We start from the raw sequence: 26691 nt of genomic DNA, 5'->3' as shown, positions 1-26691 counted from the left end.
AGACACCTTTCTTGACATAATTTAAATCATTATTTTACTGCTTTTGAAACTTTGCACATTATGTACATAAACTTCAGAAACAGATCAATAAATTAAAGTGATCAATACAAAACTAAATATTTTCTATGTTGACTAAACACATCTCGACAAATACAGAAAGCCTAAAACCCTGTTTCACAGCGTATCCAGTACAGCACAAAAACAAATCTGAAAAGTATGTACAAAATACAGTGACAAATGAGCTGCTCAACCCTCGGGATATTTTTTTTCTAAAGCAGCAAAATTGTCAGGCCTTTTACATTTTTCACATAACATCGGGGCACGGCATAGAAAAGCTTTGCTTGCGTTAGTGCAGCATTAACAACACAGTGTTGTTGTTTCAAACACACTTACAAAATGAACACAGACTGACCTCAACAGAAAAAACTCCTCTGAATAATTTAAACTTAAATAACAAACACATATAAACAACATAGTAGCAATTTGAGGCTTCGCACAATATGCTCTGTGGTTGAATGTGCTGTAAGCATAATGGCCTGATGGTTACTGGTGGAATTTATTAATTATCATTATTTGGTTAAAGAACTGTTAATGAATGCAGACTGATTTTGGGTCATCGTCACCTTGGGCCCGACATCTGGTGTAAACAAACACGTGTTTTCTTATAAACAGAGTAACTCACACAAATATGATTTAAAAAAAAATAGAAACTGACACAAAAGTGATAAACAGCAGCCAAAAAAAGGATCCATTTGTCCACGATTTCCACTGACTGTCATGGACTTGTTGCCCTTGGGCGCATTGCGATGCCTTTTCAGTTTCTCAGCTCCCTTCTTCTTCGCTGCTTGCCGTCATCCGGTATGAGGAGGCCACTGTGTCAGCTGGCGGCAGCAAACTCCGGTGTTGTTGTTGTGTATTATCAGCGCTGGGCCGCGCTGAGCGGCTGCAGGCCCCTTCAACATCCTGATACACGAGCCATGGCAGAGTCGAGGGCTGAGGTCTCTGTTCACATGAGCTGTGACTGTTGCATAGACTCTTGGTGTGTGGTTGGATACCATGAGGTGTAGCTGGGAATGTAAGATCCGGTCGTCCCCACTGAAGTCTTCACGGTGGTCGGCGAGCTCCAGACAGGTGCCACCGAGGGAGAACCGCTCGACAGTCCGCGGCCAGTGGCTAAAGCGTTGGCGTCAATTGTGCCACCGCCTTGCTTCATCAGTTTCTTGAATTTAGACCGTTTATTTTGAAACCAAATCTTCACCTGGAGAGACAAAAGGAAAGAATCTGGATTAGAAAAGTGAAACTGAATTTAAAGTTTTAACAGAATTAGGCACGTTTTACGCACACTTTGCGCACGCAGCAGGTTTCCTCAAACAGAGAGCAAAAAAAAATTAAAATGAATATCTTGCCCTCGATTATGATATTACTGTATTTAGATGCCATTGATGTTAAGACATGAATGACAGGATAATATACAGAGAAACAAAATGAATCCTTGATTTGGTGTCGAACATTGAATATCATGTTATTGTTTGACCAATGGTCTTCCATATGAATTGTAAATAATAATAATAACAATAATGTATGTTGTGAAAAAAGAAATTACATTAAAAGGTGTAAAATGCCTAATAGTGCTGGTGCAGAGTGAAGCTATTTGGGAGTCTGTTTCATGGACTTGCCTGTGTCTGAGTGAGACCCAGCGACGCTGCCAGCTCAGCTCTCTCCGGTAACGCCAAATATTGAGTTTGTTGAAATCTCCTGTTCAGAGCTTGAAGTTGTAAACTCGAATAGATAGTCCTTGGTTTTCTAATCTTTTTCCCTTTCCCGTTGAATCGAACCTCTCCGCCTTCGACCACTGTGTTTTTCTCTGCTTCTGGCGCTGAGAGAGACAGAAAAGAGCAAAGACAAGACAAATCTGAGGAGGCAGTTGTAGCCAGCAGTGCTGCGTAGCTATGAATACCCCAGCACAAGTTTTACAGGCTGTACTTTAGGTATAATTACCCTTAATTGCATACATTGTTTATAGCGTTACGCAATAAATAATTACCAAGCCTAATTCCAACATCTGGGTCGTCTTTTCGATGCAGCGAGGACTGTATACAGTAGAGAGCCGTGCCAACACAGACAGCTAATATTTAAGATCCAAAGATGCTGTTGCACACTTACCTGCATCCTCTAACCGCGTCTGTGTGAGCGCCGAGCTGTTTTGGTAGGTCTGTACTGTGCTCAGATATGGACTGGTGGAATGGCTGCCGACGGAGTTTACGTATGGATAGCCCAAAGATCTGGGGAACGACGGGGAAGGACTGTAGCTGTCGTGCTGGGTATGACCTGCAGAATGTAAACAGTGCATGGGATAGTGTCCGTGAGACATGGAGGAAGGCGACATTTGTTGACTCGGGGGTCCAAACTCCATGAAAACGGTTTTTCCTGAGGCAGGGCTATTAAGACTTTCTGGAATTGTAGTCATTGTCATCTCTTCTTGCGGTTCCCCTTGTCTTGCTTTTGTTGTTTTCCTTCTATGATCTCAGTGAAGGATGGGTCCCAATTTAAGCCGAACTGATTTTTTCTCTTTCCATTCATAAGAAAATGTAGTTTGTGCCTGTGAAAAGTCCTAGGTATGATGCTGTGGACCAAGACAAACTCGCTCAAAGGTTTGAATCTCGGACTCATGAATATTCATCAAAGACTGTCGCTGATTGGTCCACTCTCTCCAAGAGGGAAGCCGATTGGCGACGCTGGGGCTGGGTCCGAAGAACCTGATAAAGTCAAGGAAAACCACAAAATCCAAGATTTCCTCTTGACATGTCAAGATTCACTATTATAATTATTATTATTATTATTCTTTACAACTCATCAAACAACAACTTATATTTTGGACACCAAATATTTACAATATTGGATACTATAAGGTGATAACATCTTTTTCTGATCAACTTTTGTCTCAGCAGTATCCAAAAATTGTAATATTTAATAAAATATTGTCACTTATATTGGCACAGCCCTCGATAATATAGTAAAATCAGCTTTGTCACATTGTATTAAAAGTGGCGGTTTTCATATATCCGTCTAAACGTCATTTATTAATGTTAAATAATATTTCCAGCCTCGTTAAAGCTGCTCTTCCTGCTGGCCAGTTTGATTAAAGCTTGTTGTGATTAAATGCTCTATCTGGAGGAAGGTGTATTAGCATAACACTAGTGTTCAATTTTCATAAGTAGGTCTGTAATTAGTCATGTATTTAACACTTACAGTGGCTTGAGGTCTCAGTTACACCTGGCAGCATGTGGGACGGTAAAGCAGCTCTGCTTTGATGTCAAATGAGGGTTGCTGGTTCAGGTATAGGACTAATGATGTTTTATAACACCTGAAAACATATAACAAAACCACGACCTACCTACAAAATATAAAATAATTTTTGAATTAACAAGCCAGTGAGTAATTAATCAACGTGAGGTCTATAGTGTATTTTAAACAACGTTAAAAAGGCTACAGTTTTAATTATGGATTTCATAACAATATGATATATAATCGTGAGAAATTGTTGGTTATATTTTCGAACAGGTTTTGTATCGCTTGTTTAATAACACAGCCATGAATGCATACAGGCCGATTTTCTTATCACAGTGAAATGCTTTCCAAACGACTTCACGCACCTTCTATCGCAATCAATTAAAGGTCCCAGCTTTGTTAAACACTGGCACCTTTGATTAGCAGGAATCTAAGTGAGGATGGGGGTGCGGCCAGCCTCCCACAGCCTAACAAGAATAATTATCCGTGGACATTTGATTTAATTGAACTGACGACTGACTAAACATAGGAGACGTTTTTCTTGAGCCGCAGGTTCAGACCTCCACAACTCAAAGCTCAAACAGGATCACTGGTGCAGCTATATTAAAAATATATATATATCTTAATTTCGATCAGCAGCTAAAAGCAACGTCCCTCCACTTACTTTAAAAATCGTGTGATGAAAAAGAAGCAGATAAATCCGCGCCATCCGGGGTCAGAGATCCTCCGCAGGATGCACCTGGTGAAAGAAGAAGAAAGTATCCAGCAGCTCTTCATTTTATTAGGATTCATTTGCAGGCTGCGGCTCTTGTTCTGGTGTCTGTGCAGAGCAGAAACACAGCCTGGCTGCTCCATCCGCGGTCCCTCCATCTCCACCTGAATAACAAATTAAAGGCAGTTAAATTCCGTCACTGTGATTATCAGTGTGATTACATAATTAAACTCAAAACAGAACTAGCAAGTTGCAAAATGTGTTATCAAAATGCAGGCGCTGACATCACGGCACGTGTGCCACAGTGTGCCAGGCGGCTGCGGGTGCCTGAATTTAAAGATTTCTGTGCAATATTAGGCTATAACGAAAGCTGGTCCCTTGTCCCCTAAAATAGGCCAATTTGAAGTGATTTCTCTGGAATTACTTTCGAAAAATGCTTCAAGATTTCCTCTATCAACAACGACAATGATAATGGTAGTACAACCAATAATTATCATCTTCCAGAACAGAGGACAGATTTTTATGGGTACTTGGTGGGTGCGACTGATAACTGTCATTATTTTCCCACGATTATAGTATCTGCAAACTGGCACGCGGCTGTGAGCAAAACCATTAACAGAAAAGAGGCAGACTTTGCAGGGGAAAAAAAGTAAAATAATACCACGAGTATACTACTAATAGCAATAATAATAAATCTAATTTAGGGCTTAACTGACTCACGAAATATATGCTGCATAAATCATGTTCATTTTATTGATACCCTTTTGTAAAATCAATCATTTACAAAGTGTTGATTTGCTTGCAACCTAAATGATTAACTATTTATTTGGAGCATTTTCTCAAGCCATCCTCAGTGTCATTAGGATGAGCAGGCGTGTGATAATATTACCACTTTAATTTATAATTTGACTCCTGCGCCTGCTGGCAGGAGGGCAGCGCAGGCCACAGCGGTCCTCTGCAGCATGGCAGCAAGGGCTCTAACTAGCCACACTAAAAATAAAGTCCTCCATGCATGGATGGAGCGCGGAGGCAGGACTCATTAGGAGTGAGTAGCTCTGTGGCTGAGGGTGTTTTAACACCTGCTGCTCTTCACCTGAGGGTTAGTGCAGAGGTGGAGAGACAGAAAGAGGGAGGGGGGAGAGGGGTAAACGGGCCAAGATGTCACAGACTTCATTTCAGTCCGGTGATAGAAAGCCCTCCTCAACTGCCATGCCAACCCACATTATCACAGCCACCAAATATTATCCCGGCCGCGGTGTATTGGTAAACTGTGTCTCCATGCTGTGTGAAGGCACAGCTCCACGTGCACCCTGCAGACTCTGCATGTGAGCAGTGATTAATTATTGTCATTGGAGGTGCAGGCAACTGTGAGTTATTTATTTATTTATTTCCCTTCCTTATAAAAGGAAACAAAATGCTGCTTTACAACACGCAAGTGCTGTATGTTTTTACTGGATGTACTTATGTGATTTTTCTTTCCAGCTTCACCTTTGATCATTTCTGGTGATGAAATGAAAACCTATATTGCAATCAGTTTCCACAAACTTTTACATGCTGTCATCATGTTGCATAAATATCCATCTCAAACATACTAATTCATAACAAAAATTAAATTGCTCTCACACCCTATGAGGCTTTTTTTTTTTTTTTTTTTTTTTTTTTTTACAGTAGCTCATCATTTCTGAAACTGCCCCATTATGGACATTGTTATCGCCTCAGCTACAAATGCTAATGTAATTTGGTGAATGACTTCCAGCAGAAATGTCACACACTATATGAAGGTTTATTTCATGTTTTAAAGGCAGTGAATCAAACAAGTGAAACTGCCTTTTGTTCTGCTTCCTCTCTGGCTTTGCTGCTCGCTGCCATCCAGTAATTTGCAGCATCAATGAACGCAAACTAGATGCACTACAATTAACTAGATTCAATGTCTATTTTCATGCTCAATGTGGCGTCAAAATGTGAATTGATTTTGTTTACTGAGTTAAATGCAAACAAAAAATGAATCATAATATCTGAGAAACAAGATTGTTATATTGGTTAATTGATTGCATTATCATAAGGGTCAGGAGGGATACAGGGAGCAAATGAAAGTTTTTTTTTTTTTTTGTTTTCAGAAAATACAGAATACATTTTATTTTGGACAGTCGAAACCAAATTTACTTTCTCATAATAATTTAATGTGTTTAAAAAACATCATTGGCTAGTTCACTTTTGTGTGATGAACAAATTTTAATACTTGATTTTATTACCTGCAAGAAAGGTCACACTTCTGAAATTATAGTAAGAATGAAAGATGGGGTTTTTAAAGGGCCCATTCAGTCATTTTTGTCCATATAAATAAAAGGTTTATTCAGATAATTTGACATCTAAATAAAAAAACATTTTTGTGTTTCTCATTTGATAATAATTGACTGAGTGTTTATAAACATCGGGAAACATTAATAACGCGTTATTCATTTAATTTCATTTAATAATTCAAAGATCTGTCAGTCAGTTTGGGAGACATGGCAGGTTCCTGTTTTAAATGCTGTTGTTGGGGCTACTCTTTTGTGTATATTTGGATCACATATTCTGCTTTTAATACAAACTAAAAAGTAGAATAATTTCCTTTACTGACAGCCAAAATATTTTAAATGTTTTCTATAGCAGTTAAAAAATGAAACACTGATTTTTGATTTTATTTTGTGCAGAATAATGATGATTGTTTTGTTTGTTTTTAGGCATTGATGACTCACATCAGTTCAGGATGTACAGACCAAATGCCCCTGGGACTCCAAACTGGACTTGTTGCTCTGTAGATGACTTAATGCTGTCACTGAGTCTTGAAGCCTGATGATAACAGAAATAAAGTGCCAGTGAATGTGGCATAAATTCAATACTAATCATTTGTTTTGGACGTTTGTATTGTTTTTTTATCCGGCATTTTTCCTCCTTCATAAATTAGCATTTTGTTACTTATCACATACAGAAGCAGATCATAAATGGAACATTTTGAACCCAAGAAGTCTTTTTTATTCCCAGCAAAATAAATCTCTAACTGCAATAAATTACTCTGCGGATGAAAAAAAGGACTCTATAATTAACACGCATGTAATAGAACTTAAAGCTGGTCATTGCAGAGCTGAGAAGTCACATTTCAACTCCTTTTCCCCCTTCAGTGTTCAAAGCAGCTCTCTCCTCAGAAAGCTGGGGTCACAGTGTGGAAAAGCTCTCAGCGAACTGGTAGAAATGCTGTCCCCATTACAGCAGCAGCAGGGGTCAGGCCATGGCAGCAAGCATCCAACCTGCACGAAATTGGCTGCAAAATGACCAATTACCTGAGTGAAGGCTGGGGAGAAAGGACTTGGAAAAATATGGCTTTTACTTAATTCAGCTAAACTGTAAAAGAAACTAGTGTCACATTGAGGCTTCACACTTGCTACATGTTACAGTATCCCACCTGTTAAGTGAAGATCTGGGCACTGAATCGACAATTAATCAGAAAATCAATTTTAAGGATAATCGAAATTTAATAAACTCTTAGTCGCGTAGTGATGTGAGAGAGCTGGATGGCAGGAATAAAATCAATATAACAGCTATAAACTGGGGAATTATTTCACCAACACTAAAACAACGAATTGATTAAACATCTTTACATGTAGGTCTTATTGAATTAATTTCCCTGCAAATGGAAAACATGCAAATTTGCCAATTAAGTCATTTGCCCATGGAGAGCTGGGCTGCTTGACGTTCAGCTGCCACTGCGCCTTTAGCCTAAAACCCTTTTTAGTTTTTGTTAAGAGTTAAGTCTCCAACAAAGACAGGGAGGAGGTCAGCACTCAGCCAACACCTGAATGCGCCTCTCTTTTTTGTGCTCCCCTTGATCCCCACAGTCTGTGCCTGTCATTAGTCTTAATGATGGAAAATTGTCATGTTGATACAAGTCTTGCTCTCCCCCTCTCTTCTTTGTATAAGTAGAAGGTGGAAGCTCCATTTGTAACAAAGTTCTAAGCCGTGGACATTGCATTTGTGCCGGGGGAGAATAAAGGCTGTAGATGCTCTTTCCATAGCTGGGATAATTATTCCTACTGTGACCTTAATGATTCGCTCTGTTCATCCTGCATCTCATCCACGCGCCAGGCCCTCAGCAGAGCCCTGTGTCAGGGAATATGAAAAACCCATATAATGAAACCATTTTGGCTGATGGAAAAAAAGGGCTACTGAAGCTGCACTTGCTACAAAGACGGCTCAATTATATGAGTAATTGTGATAATTTTCCCTCCATTCACTGCTTTCTCTGAAAGGTAAAAAACACAGATGCTGAAAGGGAAATTACTTGGACAATATATAATCTGTGAAATGGTCACAACAGAAAAAAAAGATGACAATAAGAAAGTGTAGGACTATAAATAGGTATGTTAATGCAGGGCACATAAATACACCCTCAGAAGCTCACAAACATAAAAAAAACCAAAAAAAAACAGCACAACCCTGTGCAAGCTCATGTGAATAGTAAAAAACATGCAACAAATGACCATTGAAAAAAACATGATAAAAGTAGATATGCAGCTGCCAGAAAATTAAACCTCCTTCTTCTTCCAACTGACAAATTTCAGCTCCTGAAAATGCACCCCCATAGTTGGCTATCATTTGTTGTTCTCTGACAGGAAAAGGATAATTACCTCTCTCAGAGGCAGGAGGACTGACATGCCCTTTAGACTTTGCCATGAATGCAGAAGCTTGATAGAAAGCTTGAGGAATAATTTTGTTCTTTGCCTTTCCTTTATGTTCAAGAGCATGTTTTGTTCAGAAGAACTTGGAGATGGCAGTATTGTAGAGTGCATTAAACCATGGGTGTTCATACTGTAAATATGACATCCCCGTGTCTATCAGCTTCTCCACTCGGGGGAAAAACTCTAAAATGCATTAAAATTTCAATTTCATCTCGCTGGGAGACAGGCGAGATAGTGAGATATGCATTACTTTTTCCTTTCACAGTGGGTGTTGGATTAAACATTTCTTCTTCTTCGCTGAAAGAAATAAAAAAAATAAAAGCTTCTTTGTGTCAGGCAGGAGCGAGACCGTAAATTCAAGTTTTGTGAAGACAGAAATTCATTCTTATTCTAGGAAGTGTCCAACATATGTACATCTGCATGAAAGCAAACACTAAATTAACTCTTCACCATGTCTTGTAAGAGAGCTCTATGCTTTGTTTCTCTTTGTTTTGAGGAAACTATTATTAAAATGTTCAGCACTGGTCTTTAAATAGATGGATACGATGGTTAGATACATAGATATAGATATTAGATACAGAGACTAATCGTTGTTCCCTTTTCTCCCTCCACCGACTGATTCTTGCATGTTATTTCATTATGTCCGCAAACCTCTTCCCCAAAAGTGTTTTTTTTTCTCTCTCTTTCTTTTTTCCAGAGAAACCTCCCACATGTACGGCCACTGACCCCTCAGGCCCTGCAATCTGGAATAAATCTTTCCAGACAAGCCGAGCAACATTACAGCCTTGCAGCTCAAATACTTGTATCACACTCAAATGATGAGTCTCTGTCACACACCATGTCATCAGTTTCACCCCAGCCCCCCAATAACTTCCGTCCCATTGAGCAGCCCCGTGTGTTACGGGGGCCAAGACAGCCTGAGACCCCCTGGTCCTACCTGATTGTGCCTCCTGTAACATGGAGAAGCTGCTTGGTCCCACCACCAGCCTATATTCAGCATTGCTTTTGTGTAGCACAGAAATACACACACACACACAAACCACCAATCTCAATGCAGTGCGCCCCACTGTGCACTTCCTGACAGCCTCCAGAAATGTTTTCAAGTTGTCAAGTCCCTACAGTAATAGTCCGGGAGCAGAGAATACAAGAAAACAATAATCATATGATCAGAAATTCAGGTTATGTAAAGACTGTAAGAATAAAACAGTTTGGGTTGCTTCTTACAGGCTCTTTCATTTGCTGTTTTCACTTTGTTTCACATTGAAATCCAGCATAATATTTTTACTATTTGGACACTGACTCTTTAAATCTAGCTGCAGCAGCTGTTCTGATATTTGAGCACAAATTCATTTTTACAAACAGGTTTATTTAGCTAACAGCAGTTAGGGACTGCACAAAAATTATAAGGGAGAGGGGAGGGTTATGTATTTTTTCTTTTTGCTGTAGGCAAGGAGGGCAGGGGAGGGAACTTTCTCATCCTAGATTCATATTTTATTTAATTCATTCTCATACATATCAGGCTACATCATCTGATTTAACTTTCAACAACAGTGATAATTACGGTTCATTTAAAAGCTTTCGGTTTGAAAAAAGCTGTAATGCTCGGTTAACAGGACGCACCATTTTACTAGGTTTGCCATGACTTTGGCAATAGCTAATTCTACTTCCAATGTGTGATTTGGTGGCTTTGTGAAAGTTATTGCTCCATTAACATATTAAGGTTTAAATATGACTACACCATGTTAAATGATTTATGCACTTTTAGTTACTAATGGTGAAAGAGTTGAAAAGGGAAAATACATAACCTTCCCATTTTTCTGACCCCCCTTGTCCCATAATTTTCATACTGTCCCTTTCCTCTCAGTTTGGAAATATTATCTTTTCTCCAACAGTGACAGCGTGAAAACTCCTGATCATACACACGTGAATCACAGATAAAGGCATAAATGTAGGATCTATACCGTTACCGTGCCCCTACTAGCACAGACGCAGACCCTCAGACAGAGGTGGTCTGATTTTGCTCTTTATAGCCAGCAGTCTGATATAAACCAGTCTGACCTACAGCTGTACCTCAAAGATATTACTGGCAGGGACAGAGAGCCTCGTCTTCCAATTACACTGCTGCATCGCTGCCTGAAGCTCAGCCATCTATGGAGAAAGCTAAGACAAGGCTGTCAGAGATTTTAATAAATGTAGGGAACACTGCATGGGAAAAGTGTTGCTGTCTCAATAGAGTGACACAGACAGGCAAAGGCTGTCAATGGAGCCCCTAATGACAGAGTAAGATAATGACAGACCCCAGTTAGAATCAGCAGGAAGAGGAAGATCAATCTGCAGCCAGAGAGGGAGGGATGTAAGGAGGGGGACAAAACTGTGGGCTCTTTCTTTTCTATTTTCTCAGTTTTAGCTCATCTCATACATATATCTTTCTGCTGCAGCTGGCTTGCGTCGTGGCGGGGCAGCTCTGTATTAAGCGCACAGTGGATCAATAGCCATTACAACTCCCTCACAGCCTGACACATCGCAGGGCCACAGTTGACATTTCACTCAGGGCCGCATTGATCCCCAGTGCACAATATTCCAGCCCCCAGTTAGTAGCCAAGCCTGGGGTCTGGCTGGAATTGAAAAGCGAGGGAGGGGGGTGTAAAACGGCAGAGGGGTGGCTAACCAGCTGCCCGCGCTACAAGTAAACAGCACACCCCTTGATGCATTCCTCATTTTCAATCTACTGGTTTTCCTGCCACTACTGGCAATCCGAGAGGCTGTATCAGAGGATCAAAGCTTGACCCATGTGAATTATTTATACATGCACCAGATCAGTGTATGTATATGTGTGTATGTGTGTGTGTGTGAGCGTATATATATATATATATATATATATATATATATATATATATATATATATATATATATATATATATATATATATATATATATATATATATATATATATATATATAAGGCAGAAATAGCCACACTGACATCATTGTTGATAGCATCTTCAGCATTTAGCAGACCAGTGTAAAGAAAAAATCTAAAATAAGCATTCCGTGCAATTAAAAAGTGGGAGTTTCCAAGAAACCTTGCTCAAAATAAACACTGAAAAATAGCAGACAACACAAAATTAGACACAATTAGAGTTAATTTCTCTTTAATTACCTTCTGGGACCTAAGATGCTATCTGTGTGGTCAGTTTTACTTTGCAGAATAACCACCAAAGCTGTAACAAAGTCCTGAATTCATACTTGTACAGTAGCTGCAAAATGTGTAAATTATTTTCCTAAATAAAAAACCTCTACAGTCACATTACAGATGTCAAGACTACCTTATAACAAAAGATAGTGATAACATATTACATATTCGTACAATACTCTTGTTTGACAAGTGCAGGACACTTTGTAATTAATACAAACCCTTATATAACCTGCATCTCTGTAATTTGTATAGTTTTTCATCATGACACAATCACCTTTTTGAAAAGAAAACATCATCTACGTCTTCAAGGAAATGTTTCAGGACGTATCTTGTTGCGCACAAAAGGTTGTGTGTTCGCTGTGTGAGCTCTCGAAGCGTTTTAGTTAAATGGGGAAAAAAAGGGGGATCTTCTCATAACTCCTCTGCCAGCGAACAGTGCTCCTGGCTTTGATTTCTAAATTGCACTTCATAACTGAAAGTGAGGGGGATTCCCAGATAAAAAAAGGCTACAAGAGTTTAAATACCTGTCAGTCTGAGTGTGATCCCTTTGTTCACTGTAAAGTCTGATGGAGGGAAATTTCTGTAGAGGAGAAGAAACATAAAAAGTATGAAGAAAAAGTGCTTTTTATGCAGTATATCAGAACGATTTTAATCTTAATAAAATTATGCCAGTTATTTTCTCCTTGTTGTCTCTACAGTGTATATAATGCATGTGTGTGTAATGTGTGTGACCACCTGTTCAGAAAATATACGACTATATTGAAACCCATGCACCCAGAACACATTACACATCTGATAATGAAAATCTCTCACGTGTGAAATCTCTGCACCACCTCCTAACACTACATAAATAAGTTAAATTACAGGGATTCATATTATAGATATATTATAACAACAAATTACACAGTTCTACACGTGAAGGCACAAATGCATCAGATTACAGGTCTAATGCAATAATTGAATTCTTGCTCTGGGGAGAAATTTGATTTAATCAATTGTTACCACCTGGCTTGATGTTTGCAACATTGACACAAGAGACCACACGCAGAATCAGAATGTAAAAAGTGATTTAATAAACATTAAACCAAACACACACACAACAGATGCATATATGTATACATGCACAACATGTATACCCACACACCTTAAATATCACTGGACACAGTGACGCCATGCAGCAGAAAAAGACCTGCAGCTGCCTCTGAATCAGATCCTCATCTTTAATTTCTATGTGGTCGGCCCAGTCGGATACAATGCCTGTCGTCACATAGTCTAGGGTCATTATGTACTGGGAGAAGGAGAAAAAAGAAAGTGTACATGAAGATGAGAGCAGGTCTGCAGTTACAATGCTCCCATTTAACATGGTGGGGTTGGGGGGGGGGGGGGTACTGGGATTGTGGAGCAGCGTCTTGCCCTCTCTGTCCAATTGTGCGACCCAGGAAGGCCCGGTAGAGAGACACCGGAGCCCGGCAGGCTGACAGAGGACTCTCCCCATCAACACTCACATAATGCTGCTTTGGCACAGACTCACAAGTAAGACAAGGCTTTACTCCGAGAGCTGCTGGCATGTGTCCAAGTGGCTTATGGATATTTGCCTGGGCAGAAGATAGACCTAATGTTTATAGTGTGCATATTGTTTGAATTGTTAGCTGTCACGCAGAATTAAATACAAATGTAAACCATATTTTCCATGACAAAGTATAAGCTGTATTTTTTAGGGTGAAAATCTGTAATTTAGATATTAATTAGGGATTTGACAAGCCAGTTTCAATATACATTTTCTACAAGCTACATTTCAAATTCAATTTTTTTTGTCAGAAATCTTAAGGCAACGCTTCATTGTGATTCCTGTCTTCTTTGAGATCCACCTCCTTTGTCCCGCTCCAAAGTCACTTGTTCGACTGGTCAATTACTATGTTTTTCTCCCTCCCAGCCTCACAAAGTCGAATAGATGTTTTCGCAGCTCCGTCGTTATGACAATGTTTGTGTGAATTATTCAGCCTTTGCTTATGTCAAGTAACAATAACTTGAAATACCCTAATGCAGAAATAGCAATTCACTCAAACAACTCAAACTTGCTTTCCAGGCTCAGTCAGTCATGCCTTTCTTGTAAAAAGAAGTCGTCAAGGCAGTAATCTTCCCACCACAAACATCATTCGCCTCTGTTACTCGTGGTTTTATTGTGTTGGGAGCACACAATGCTTCGATATACAGTAGCTAGTGAGATATTACATGTGTGTTTTATATTAGGAGCTTAAGGGTTGAGTTTCACATTGAAGATGACTGAGAGTCACCTTTTGGACAGTGAAGGCAGCACTCTGCCCCAACTTTGCTCAGAGGAAACACCTGCAGAGAGCAACACATGTTGGTCTGCAGGGGAAACCTCCACTGTCTATTTTGCACTGATTAACTACTTCCAAGTAAAGAGGACTGTGACCTTGTTCTGATCATTTGTAGCTCTGGATATTGTTTAAACGCACCACTAGGGAAAGCCTGACAGAAAGGCATGTAGTGTTAGCAGAGTAGCTCTTTTTGTAGTGAGCAGCAGTTTGATGGAGGTTTCTGCAAGCAGGCAACACGCTAAAGCCTGGGAGGAGCTTTGCTGTGCAGCAGTTCTACTTCTTCAGGCCGTGTGAGAAAGTTTTCTCCCTCCATGCAGCCTGGTTAAATTAGCCCCAGAGCCAGAGTGTGGACAGCAGCTGGAGTGCAAGAGTCAGCTCTGGCAGTGGTGATAATCAGCAGGGAGGATGTGGAGAGAGAAACCCTCAGGGAGGAGGGGGTTCGCAGAGAGAAGGGGCCGGGGGGGTGGGGGGTTGCTGTGATCTTACAGGCCCAATCAGAACCCAAGTGGAGCCGAGGCCTCATGCAGTGTAACAGCACACCATCGTGCTGCAGCACTCAACATCCTGGACACAGAGCAGGTCTCCTCCCTAACCGGCTGCTTAACCCTTTCCGAGTGTGTGTGCGGCTCCCCTGGCCCTCATTCGCTCATCACTGCCCTAATCAGCCTCAGAGACAGCAGCTGCAGGGAGCCCCACTCCGAACCTGGGCTGGAGAGGCTGTTACCCTCAGCAAGAGGAGTGCAAATACAGAGCTTAGTGTTCTCAACAGGGACCACATAGCATCCACATGTCCGACACTGTGCTGCTTCTCCTATTGTGTCACATTCAACTCAATCATTGAACAATGTCAGCAGATAATGTGGTTCTTTATCAGACAGCAGGGGTGGGAGAAAACATGACATGGAAATAAAAAGTAACTACCTAACTTACATTTGGCCTACCCCACATGCGATTACAAGACGCCGCTGTATATCAAACATCAAAAATGTAAAAAAAAAAAAAAAAAAAAAAAACACATACGAAAACAAAAAAACCTCAGTTATAACATGACTTCTTTACCATTTCAAATAACATGTTTATGTGCAAGATTTCAAATAAAATATAAAATAAAAATACAGATGTTGTGCAAAGATATGCTACAAGCACAAAGTTTATCCTGATAAACTGCTTTTTTCCATATCTTCCAGGCTTTCTTCATGTGAATAGCCATTACAGTCTTTGTGCATCATCCACAGCCTGCTATGATGCTTGACAAAGCCAAAACACAGAAACTACATGTTTGGTCAAAGCAAAACTACGTTAAGACCCTAATCTGACTTTTTGGCATCTTAGCATACCATACAAAAAATATTATTCCATAGTAATGTATAATTTCCATGAAAACAGCATGTAAAATGTGCAGTAACTACAAAACAGCTAAAAACCAGGAGTAGTAACTGCACTAAACAGCTAAAACAAGAGTGCTATATAATGTGAAAGCCAGCTGGTGAGCTAGTCATAGCTAGCATTAGCTAAAGCTAAAACTAAATTTACATACTGATCCCTAGCTGTTATCTGTAATTGAAAAAAATACATTTTAATAAACCATTGTCTTGGCAATTCAGTTCATTACTGCACATAACTAAATGAGGTAGTGGCTAACCCGTCATGAAGGAGAAAAAACACAGCTAAACTCCTGCTAACGGTAGCTAGCTTAGCAGATAGCTTTTGACTTTTAGAGAAGTTTGTGCAATCTGGTGCAACCTACTTTAAATCATATATTTAATTGCATTAGATTAATGTATTATATTGATTTCAATATAGATACGAATAGTAGTGTGGACAGACATACACAGAGCATAATAGTTACATTTAATCCTTACAGAAATAATGAACTTAAAAAGACATAAAATGGCGACATTACAACATTTTTATCTGTTGCACAGTTTTCCAGCCAGCCCGAAAACTTTAAACCCATTTTTTCAGTCACTGCTTCAGGTAGTTACAGCTCTCTGCCTTTGTATGGTGGTATATTGTATAACTGGATTATCATCATTGATGCATTACTGTGTAAACAGCATTTTAATGTTATTGGTCCATATAAGGCTAATTGTAACTACTTCATATAGCCACTGCTGGATAGCTTAATCTTTGACTATGCATTATATTTTATTTGTTCATCATACAGTATATGTTTTGTATGTAAAATCTGAATCTGCAAAGCAAAGTAAAGAAGTAGAAGTATAGATAATAATAATAATAATAATAAAAAAGTAAACTACAAGTACCTCAAAATTGTACTAAAGTGTTTTTTCATGATGTTCTTGTTATCTGTCTATTTATTGCACAGCTTGAGTGGCCACAGGTCAACAGTAAATCAGTGGGAGTTTCAATAAAGACCTGATGAATGTTAAGGGAAACTGTATTCCCTAGTAGTTTCTACAGTGGTGGCAGTCGTGGCATATCCTCACTAAATCAGACTGCAGGTCAAGCCAGCTCAGAGGCTGCACGTGACTAGCGGTTCATCAGCGTGTGCGAGACACATGGACATGACGGAGGGTTTGGAGGAACGTCCGGACAGGTAGGGTCAGAGCCAGGTCTGATTACACAGCTGCTGAACCTCCACAAAAACCCAGAGAGAAACCAGCACCCCATTCCTGCTCCAGTCCTTGAATCCATCCATCCACCATCCCACTGATGAAACAGACCCAGGCCTTGGATTCTGTACTCCACACTGCCTTGTGGTCAGGGATACAAAGTTTAGTCACAAAACTAACTCAGATCTGAGGTTGACTTTCTGTTTCTGGAACAGTCTGTATATGTGTCGCTGTGTAAAGGCAACAAACAATTTCAGAGTTCACACAAATTAATTACTCACAGTCAACGTCTCTCCACAATGTCTCGTCCAAGAAACATTTCTACCAAAGAATTGAGTGATACTGGCAGAGCCGATGCGATCTCCGAGGCCCAGCTTGACATGACATGAAGCAACGATTTCATGTTGTCTGTCAAACATACGGAAAAGAAAAAAATCAATGCAACTTGACAGCATTACATAAAGAGCCTTTGTGCCTTGATATTTCTTTTCTGCCTGTGTACTTTTGTCTGGGGTGTAGAGAGCCGTTCTCAAGGCCCAGGGGGAGCAGAGCCGGCAAGAACAATGTGGGAATCCAAGAAGGAACATGTTGTCTTTTCTCTACAGTTTCTGCTGTGACTCCGAAAAAGAGGCTGCATCTTTACAGACCATTTCATACGGCAACATCATCTATCACTGCAGACACGTTAGACTGCACCTTGTGCACAAGTCCCCAACTTGACCTCTGAATTCTTCTGAGATGAAGACGTTCAAAATCAACAGTGTCATGGATGTGAAACCCTTCAAAATAGGATTAATGTGCTGAATTAAGATGAAATCAATTTAACATGACATTATTTTTGGCCGTGTTTGAATACTCAACATTTATTTTCCTAATTTGACTCTCTTTTCATTATTTTCACTGCTGCCAAGTGCATTTTGTGGCTTTGTAATGAGCATTTTTGTAAATTAGCAGTGATACATTGTATAAATTGCTAAAGTGACATTTAAGTGCACATTGCTATCAAACACTTATTCAATGTAACCTAACTAAGTGCATCCATCTGCACTTCATTAACTACAGGAACAGTCCATATTTACAGTTTCATGGGAATTTTGGAAAAAGGTTTTTGGGCGAAATTGATCATCCAGTGACTGCATCAGCGTCCATATAATCTGATTACGGCTAAAACCTGTGTTTAGTGCCGGTGCTCTCTTGCAGAGGTGACAAAGCTACGAGCGCTACTGACTGCCCAGGTGCAACCAGGGGGAGCTGAGTGTGTCTGTGTGGCCCTGTAACACTCCAGGCTTTACCCTGCAGAGCCTCAGCCACGGGTGAATGCAACAGCCTCCCACTCTCCCTCTCGTCTAGAAGAGGATCAGCAGCGGCTTAGAGCTGCCCGGGCTGGGAGGTGAACAAGTGGGTCTTTGAGGAGCCCTCTGCCAGTCAGACATAGAGCTCCAGGCCTACAGCCCTCAGGGGTTAACCTCTCAGACTGCCAAGCAAAATACTGCAAGAGTCTCGCAATTACAGAGACAGTCAAAGGCCACACGCAATTTCCAGAGCTATTTACACAGTTAGAAGCCCCCCTCCAGAACTGCCAAGAACAGGCTGAATTAAGATGGTAGAAAGCGGTAAGGTAGGCTTTTAAATACTCTCCAATGGCTGCAATTCATTCACAAAGCAACTGATGGATTAGCAAATAAAAATTATGCCTGCAATAAATGTATTTGAGATACATTCACAAATACATTTAGAAATTCAGGGAGTTCCCACACTGACAGGAGCACCTGTTTCAATATAATACGGCTCCAATAAACGCTAATGAACCTTTGGGAAGCTTAAAATGTTCAGAGAGGTGTTCGATCAAATTAGTTGTTAGGGTGGATGTTATGGATAAAAACCTCTATCATGGTGTATGTAATTTTATGTCACCCTATCAATACATATCATGATGTAATAAATTATCCAGAAAAATCAATGGAGAAATTGTTAATGGGTTTAACAAAAAAAAAAAAGACAGGAGTGTTCATTTTTGGCAAATTAAGCAAATCAAATCAAAGTACTTCATCAAACTGTTGCAATAATCATATAAAAATCCACAATTGCCATAAAGCTGCCCTGCTAACTGATTTACAACATTGCTCACAATGGTCTAATACAGTGGTTCCCAACCTTTTAGTTAATTTTTTTCTAACTTCTCTGTAATTTTGCTGTTTTCTTTGAAATACTGGATACTTCCACCTCCTCAGGCCTCTAATTGTCCTTCAAATAAAACAATCTGAGAAGCAAGTATCACTCTGCTGACATTTAATGTTCACACAAAGGGAATAACTTGTGATCAGTGGTCCCAAGTACACATTGCTTCATTTTAAAAAGGGGTCACAGGCAAAGGTTGGGAACCAATGATCTAATACACCGAAAGATCATTAAGGGATGGATACCATGATAAAATTGTATATCTTTGATGGTTGACAAATTAGTTTTTCTCACGGTATATATGGTCATCATTTTTTAGATCAAAGTCTGTAGTGTCATATATTGCGTTATATTTTAAGCTTCCTGTTATCGTGCACATCCCCTGTACATCTCCAGTAACATGCCGTGGTCCTGCTGTGCAGCAGTGCATTATGAGGTTGTGCAGTGAGTCTGTATAAAACAGTCATACTGACGGGCCGGTGCAGCGGTGCTCTCAGTGGACTGTGGGGGCCCCAGCAGCCTCTAACCCTCACAGCTGTTCTCCAGGTCTAGAGCCTCTCCAGAGCCCCAGCAGTTCCTCCTGCTTTGGGGACCGCCCGCCCGGGGGGCACAGAGCACTAATAATAACAACATCCAACATGCAGGCCCGGGGTCAGACGCAAACCGTGACCCTCCCCATCACAGCACCAAAACCTGGACAGGAGCCAGGACACAGAGCCACGCTGCAGCCTGGGAGAGCAGGGTGAGGTGGGGTGGAGGGGTGGGTCTGTGGGTGGCTAGAGCTTTCAGGTCTCCTTTCACTTCCTACTTAGTGCCCCACCACCACCATTTTGGGGGTGGAGGAGGATTTGCAGAGTGGGTTATTATGCAGGATAGAGGGACAGGTCTTTTGGATATGGGTAGATCACATTTGGAAGCTTGTAGGTGGTATGGTGGCTTAGATTTGAAAATGGTGAGGCTAGATGATAAATGATGAATGTCATACCTGAAAAGGATAACGTGCTGATGGTAAACTGCTGAAAATAGCAACAAGGCGAAGGCATTTTGCTTTTCAGCACCTGCGCTTTGCTGTGGCTCTCCCACACAGGCAGCACTGAACTGCAAGAATAGAAGCATCTTAAATGACAGAGTCAAGAGGCAGAGCAATATCTGTTCATGCATCTAACTGAAGCTTCTGTGAGATCCTGGGCTTTACTGGATTTAGCACTCGTGCTTATAAGTAAAATACATTGTAAATTGTTTATTTGGATTCCAAATTAACAGAGAGTTTAGTCAACAAATCTTAACCTACAGCAAAGAAAACTGGAATTAATTTGCTTCTCCTTGTATGAAAACTGAAATAACAAATTCCTGCTCTGAATAACAATCCTGAGTTTGTTATGTTCAAGCGTTCAGAGCTCCGCCCCAGTCAGGTCTTACAGGTCGGCCAGTGGTGCACTTATGGTTTCTCACACACTCCATATGAGGGGGAATACTTGGCCCTAATTAGCACCGAGCATCTGGCAAATGTCAGTGTGTGTCTGTGTGCAGCATTCCTATTTACTTAGTAAGCTTTGGTTGAGCTGGAAAACAACACTGTGAGAGCTTCGCAGCGTTTCAGACCGGGGTCCTGGGAGTGTTTTGTTATCGTATTGTGAGTGACATATGTGTAATTTAATAGCAGTCTTCTCACTATCCCCCGATTCTTGTATACGGTTAAGGTTTACTGAGCATTTCTCATTCTGTTGTAGGTCACCAACATATCCATTACTGTGTTGGTGTAGTAAAAATACTCTTCATGTGGATTTATTTAATTCTTCTGAATGGCCTTCGCTACCAATTTAGATTTTGTCATCAGTGGAATTGAGAACAAAATCACTCCACTGTCCTTAGTAGATGTTGTCTACATCTATTACTTCAATCTTTCAGTATAAAATGGATAAGGTTTCCAGCCAAATAATATTTTAATCCCTTCTTGTGATTGAAACTGAGAACATCACCTTTGAAGAGAGAGAGAAAAAAAACAGTTTAAAACTGAGTTTAAAACTGCATATAATCTGACTGGACTTTAGTTCCCATAAATGTAGCAGAGAAACAACCTGTCTTCACATGTTTAGCTTCTGGTGTTATTCTACCAAGCCACCCTTCCCTTTCTTCCCCTCGAGTCCTGACATAAACTAACCACATACCCCTTCAGATACTCATTGTATACATTGATCAAAATCCTAAATCACTCTCCTTATATACAAAGTAAATATTCCAACATGTAAACACCCAGGTGAAATCAAGGCTCCTGTGGAAACAACAAAGATAAGAGGAGTTCACAGCAGTTCAGTACACTCGCTCTGAAGCTACAGTACAGCAGCAGCAAACAAGCAGAGTTCAGTCCAGTCGGCTTGATCGCAGCCCCGATCTCCAACCTGACAAGATTACACAGAGGCTTCCTGTCTCCTCGGCCCGATACCATCTCAGACTGACTTCTCGCTCCCCTCCCATACAGCTCCGTCCCAGCCTCAGATAGCACCAATTACAGCCTAATGGGACAGTTTTAATTAGAAAACTACTTCTAGAAAAGCACATGTTCAACTCCACAGCATGGCTCATTTAAGAGATTAATACACAGGCAGGCCATACACTACAAGAAAAGTCAGTGTTGAGAAATAACAGCTAGTTAAGGAGGCCATTCATGTGCAGATCAAAACAAAAAGCCCAATGTTAATGTTTTCTGTTGATTTTTTACAGAAATAACTTCACAATGAAATCCTTCATGCTGTGCAGTACTTTGACACATGAATGTTTCCCGTTCTTCCACCTAATAATAACCCACAACTAATTTTTATATAAAGCACACATTGAAAATTAAGCCTCTATGGATTTTCAACAAACAGCGCAACTTCCTGGTAGATGTTTTTATGCCATATTTTAGTACGGCGCATGGAGTTAATGAAAACCAAATGCCGCAGCAGGTTACAGTCACTGATGATTATATGTAGTATGATGACTCAAAAAGCACAAGGGCATTTGCATTTGTTCAAGTCAATTAAAAAAAGCACAACAGAAAGAAAGAGGGGAAAGTAAAAAGGACAAAATGAATGAAGTTTTTCAATAAGCAACATCATCTTTATCGAGCTGTAATGAAGGAAAGAATTAATGCTGCAAACATGCATCACTGACAAAAATAACAAGTCCTGTCATGCGGCTGTTCACTCACTGTCAATCACGATAAAACAATCCAGTGCTTTATGTACACTAACTGATCTATTTTCATGTCATCCGAATAGAAATCCGCTCGATTTGAAGTGCACCATGATCCCAAATCATTAGGCCAACAGATGCAATCACAACCACAAGCTCTGGTCGTACACAGATGGAAATCAATTACCATGAATATTGCAAAAAAAAAAAAACACGGGCATGTTCACTCCCAGGACTCATTCATTTCATGCACATCTGCCATTTATTTTAAATCACAATGAACACTTGCGTCTGTTTATTGCAGGGGATTAAAGATTTCCTGTGTGAAAACATTTTGTTGAAAATAAAACCTTTTCAATTGTTGCTGCTATTTTTATATTTGCTGACCCTAAAGGCGAGTTACTAAAACAAATACTCTTTAAATATGCACTGCTAGAGGATTTGTGTCCTGTTTATGGAGAGGGGAACCAAAAGACTGGACTCCAGGGACTTCTACTACTAAACTATCAACACCACCACTTTCATCACATCCTTCACTTGAGCAAATTACCATATCAGCAGCATGATCTGAAAGCAGTCCAAGAAACCACAATCTCTGCTTTCTGACGCACAATTAAAAGATGTCAAACTCGGTTTCTTTTACACTGTTTTGGTTCTGGCTGTCAGCGCATCAAACATTATCTTAAAGAGGACTCATTTAGCAGAGAAAAGGGACTGGCCAGGTTCACTGACGGTGAAGAATGGGCTCAGTAGCCTCGGGGTATGTGGGTAACCAAGGAGCACAAAAGAAATAGGAACACGATAAGAAAAGCAGTGATGGTGGGAGGGTGGAGGGGGTACTCCAACTTTCCTGCCTGGCTCTCTCCTGGGAACCTGGGGGCTAAGACGCTGGAGCTCCTCCACACAGGTATCATATTCAGCAGGTCCATCAGTACAGCTGGGCTCCGGTCCAAAACTCGACTGTCTGCCTCAGTGGAGAGATGTGGAGGCGCCATAAGGTAACAGTAGCAGAAATGCCAACAGGTGAAACCAAATATTCAAGTCAAGCTTGATACCGTTGTTGTCATTTCACAGAATAATGGCATTAAGCCTGTCTGCCTGCTTTAATGTAAGTTACATGCAATTATTTGCATGATTAAACATGCTCAAACATGATAGGGAAAAGCAAGGAAATACAATCATTAATGAATGTTCCTCCCCTTTTTTTCTTGTAAAATATGAAAAGTGAGAGAGGAGATTGAAACCCATGACAGTTTCAGACATAAATCAACCTCCCACATCTCCACTCCGACACAACATAATAGACACACTGTGTCCCCCTTACAAAAGCGCAGCGACTGAGGGCCCACTGCTGGATCCTCTGTAATAGCCTCGACTCCGGAAGAAAGTGCACTGCCTCCTTTAGATTTCAATTCACTGCATCTGAATGGCTGATCGACTGCAGAGGGGGATTAAGCTCAAATAGGCATGTTGAATATTGCACTTCTCAGCCTGGATGTAGCTTTGTTTTTTATATATAAACCAGAAGCTTTGAAAGCCTGAGCTTTAAAATATATACAGTATTCTTCTATGACATCAAAAATACTAGAAGAGACCACACAGAAATGTACTTCACGATCAAGACACATGATGCAACAGCTTTGTAATCTGTGTCTTTCCATAATAATCAATTTGGACTGAAAATAAAGGAAAGACAAAAAAAACTGTTGCTGATTATTTACAGAAACAGTTATTTTCAAAAGCATCTCCTGGTATGTGCAGCATATCAGAAATAGTGTTGCAAGTAATGATTATTTTCATTAATGATTAATCTGCCAATTATTTTCACAAATAAATAAATTGTTTGATCTATAAAATGCAAAACCCCAAAGATATTCAATTTATTGTAAAGTAATGACAAAGAAAAGCAGCAAATATTCACAAAAATAGTTTTTTGTCAGTGCAACATACCTTAAAGACATTTTGGTAAATACACTTATTCACTTCCTTGCCGAGAGTTAGCTAGATGAGAAGGTTGATATCACTCTCATATCCGTACGATTAATGTGAAGCTACACCACAAGCTGGCTAACTTAGCTTAGCACAAGACTAGCCTTTGTCCGAAGGTAACAAAATCCACATACCGCCACCTCTAATCCGAAGTCAGAAAAGTGAGGGGATTTCCGAAGCTATTGTTTAATACTTTGTTTAATCTGCACAAAAATTAAGTGTAAAAACACATAATTGCCATTTTACGGGCGGTTATGTGCTGCACTATTTCTTGGTCAGGACTCCGCTGGTTGCCAGGCCACTGGTCTAACTCTGCGCGAGAAAACGAGTAAGCATATTTCCCCAAAAGCTTTTCCTTTAAATAAAACAATCTCCTTTATAGTTTTGAGTATTTGCAGACAGGTGCACTGGGACATGAGGGCCCAGGTTAGACTTAGTGTGTCAACTGTGGTGGGGAATAATTAAGCTTCTGTAAACTCAACTGTGTGGTCTGAAGGAGCAAAAGGGGTTTCACAACCTTTTGACAACTTTACAGAGGCCTGCAGATCGTCCAAACAATCCACAACCACACTAGTTTGTTCTCCTGGTGCACCTGGAGTAGGTGCATCAACAGGCTGCATTAAAAACCTGACGATGGCTCTATTACACAGTCATGTACTGCTGGTGGAATTAATGAGACAGCAGATAAACTCATGGGCCTGCTAAACAAGTAGCAGGTCGGTCGGCTGAGCTTGTGCAGTGCAATGTGAAATGTGCACTCACAGCAGAAAAAGCAGAGAAAAACTGCAGGGAGATGAGGCCCCTTGTGGCCACGAGTGGATTCAATCAATCTGAATTAGAGATGTGAAGGGTTCCAAGGTTTTGTCTTGTTTCATGTGGAGTGGGAAAAAAAATTGAAAATTGACCTGGCAGCCTTCATTTAGTGACAATGTGCTAAAGTATCATAAAGTATGATGGGTATTCATCACAGCGATCTGCATAAGCAGGGGCAATACAGTGGCACAAAGGTTTTCAATTGAAAACCATAATACTCATTAGTGTAACACTCCACATCACAGGCAATCAGAAGTTGCATTAGCAGCGATAGGGTCCTGGACAAAATTACATCCCTAAATTGGCTAAAATATATACAACCCATACTGGAAAATACATAATCAGGCCAGCTAGGATCTATAGCATGGGATTATCCTATATGAGTATCTATATATTGTCTCCTTGATATACTAGGCCTCATTTAGGTGACATTCGAGTGGTGAACTGTTCAGTTTCTACAGCCCTGACAATGAAAAAATGATGACGTTTTCTTTGCAATTTCACATCATTTATCAGTTTAAGAGTATGATCAGGGAGGATATGAGAATACCCACACATATTAAATCTATCTGGTCTCAAAGCAGAATAAATAGCCTAAGTGAAATAACATCATTAATACAAGAACATTATTTTCAAGCAGTATTAGAGCAATAATTCAAAATATACTGAATTGGATGAGGAACTAAACGAACAATTCATTTATCTGATAAAGGGGATATTTACAATATTAGAGAAATATTTAGAGCTAAGGATTCTGCATCAGTATTAAAAATAAATGCTCTAATACTCGCACTAAATTATTTGAAATTATGCTGAGATTAATATGACAAAGAGATCTAGATTGTGAGGTATAATGATCATTTTACACCTGTCAGACTGTTTAAAATTGGGTGAAAACAAATGCTAGAAATGTAACAAGGACATTTCTAATGTTGTTTTGTTGTTGTCACTTGGTACCGCCATTTTGGAAAGATGTGCTAAAAAAAAACTTGGCGGCTACAACAACCTCTAAAAATGTGTCTATTTGGGGACAAATCTCTCCTGCCACCAGGGCTGACTAAAGTAGAGGTTGGCTGGCAGTAACAGGCTGGCTCATTTTACATAACTGGAAGAGCCCACATCAACCAGTGCACACAATGATTTAAACTCATGACACTGCTTCTTTCGAAAATATGACAGCCAGGGTCACTAAGGTCCAAAGTAAAGCAAGTCAAACTTGAGAGAATATTCTTGGGAGTAACGTTACTACTGCATATGTGAGAAAAGTACGTTTCAAAATTGAAAGAAGTTAGCTTACCTGGCCTCTTATCCTCATCTCTGCTGACGCTACCAGACGAATCTCTGATTCAACTGTTTTTTTTTTTAATGTTTTTTTTGGGGGGGGGGCATTTTTTTTAAATGTGATAGTGACAGGTGTAGAGGTATTCAAGAGAGAGGGAGGGAGCGGTATGACATGCAACAAAGGTCACAGGTGGAATCGAACAGGTGACTGTTGCAGCCATGTGGCACGCGCTGTGACCATTCAGCAACCGAGGTGCTCAAATGGAATTGTTGGCGGCTGAACTGCATTGTGGGTAATGTGGGCGCCAGGTTTTGACAAGGAAGAAGAATGCGTGGAAAAACCTAGGCTGATAGCTCTGGTTCTTCTGCTACATCGATTTTGATCATTTTTAGCCATGGAGGCAGTCCACCACTTTGGTCCAGACTGA

General features: G+C 40.2%; 2 protein-coding genes across 5 annotated transcripts in view; one reads left to right on the top strand and one right to left on the bottom strand.

The window, feature by feature from the left end:
• The window catches only part of dlx2a (distal-less homeobox 2a), a 14080-nt gene extending 7201 nt beyond the window's left edge, over positions 1-6879 (top strand). For both annotated transcript variants that reach the window (XM_044216761.1, XM_044216762.1), the window contains one exon: positions 6724-6879. The gene's annotated coding sequence lies outside the window, so the exon portion shown is untranslated. The remainder of the gene's footprint in view (positions 1-6723) is intronic.
• dlx1a (distal-less homeobox 1a) lies at positions 18-26691 on the bottom strand. Of its 3 annotated transcripts, XM_044216765.1 has the most exons (6): positions 19992-20670; positions 17110-17236; positions 13055-13198; positions 12435-12490; positions 3953-4027; positions 2482-2756 (listed from the first exon to the last, which is right to left on the bottom strand). In XM_044216765.1, exons 1-6 carry the CDS (start codon positions 20165-20167, stop codon positions 2612-2614), a joined length of 723 nt encoding a protein of 240 aa, XP_044072700.1. In that variant the 5' UTR covers positions 20168-20670; the 3' UTR covers positions 2482-2611. The 3 variants fall into 3 exon arrangements, with proteins under 3 accessions (XP_044072698.1, XP_044072700.1, XP_044072701.1); XM_044216763.1 differs by lacking the exons at positions 13055-13198; positions 17110-17236; positions 19992-20670 and adding exons at positions 18-1258; positions 1677-1876 and having other exon boundaries at positions 2164-2756; positions 3953-4164; positions 12435-12460; XM_044216766.1 differs by lacking the exons at positions 17110-17236; positions 19992-20670 and adding an exon at positions 26280-26691.

The sequence above is a fragment of the Siniperca chuatsi genome, linkage group LG12 (genome assembly GCF_020085105.1).
Source record: "Siniperca chuatsi isolate FFG_IHB_CAS linkage group LG12, ASM2008510v1, whole genome shotgun sequence".
Lineage (NCBI taxonomy): Eukaryota > Metazoa > Chordata > Actinopteri > Centrarchiformes > Sinipercidae > Siniperca > Siniperca chuatsi.
The sequence above is the reverse complement of the archived record's forward strand: the minus strand, read 5'-3'. Positions and strand labels throughout refer to the sequence as shown.

Bases quoted from the DNA above. Each gene is read 5' to 3' on its own strand.
- dlx1a (XM_044216763.1), bottom strand. From the start codon at position 2,473: ATGACAATGACTACAATTCCAGAAAGTCTTAATAGCCCTGCCTCAGGA. The intron at 1,877-2,163 runs GTAAGTGTGCAA...TGTCTCTCTCAG, and splicing joins GACGCGGTTAGAGGATGCAG to CGCCAGAAGCAGAGAAAAAC. The intron at 1,259-1,676 runs GCAAGTCCATGA...TTGTCTCTCCAG, and splicing joins TGGGTCTCACTCAGACACAG to GTGAAGATTTGGTTTCAAAA.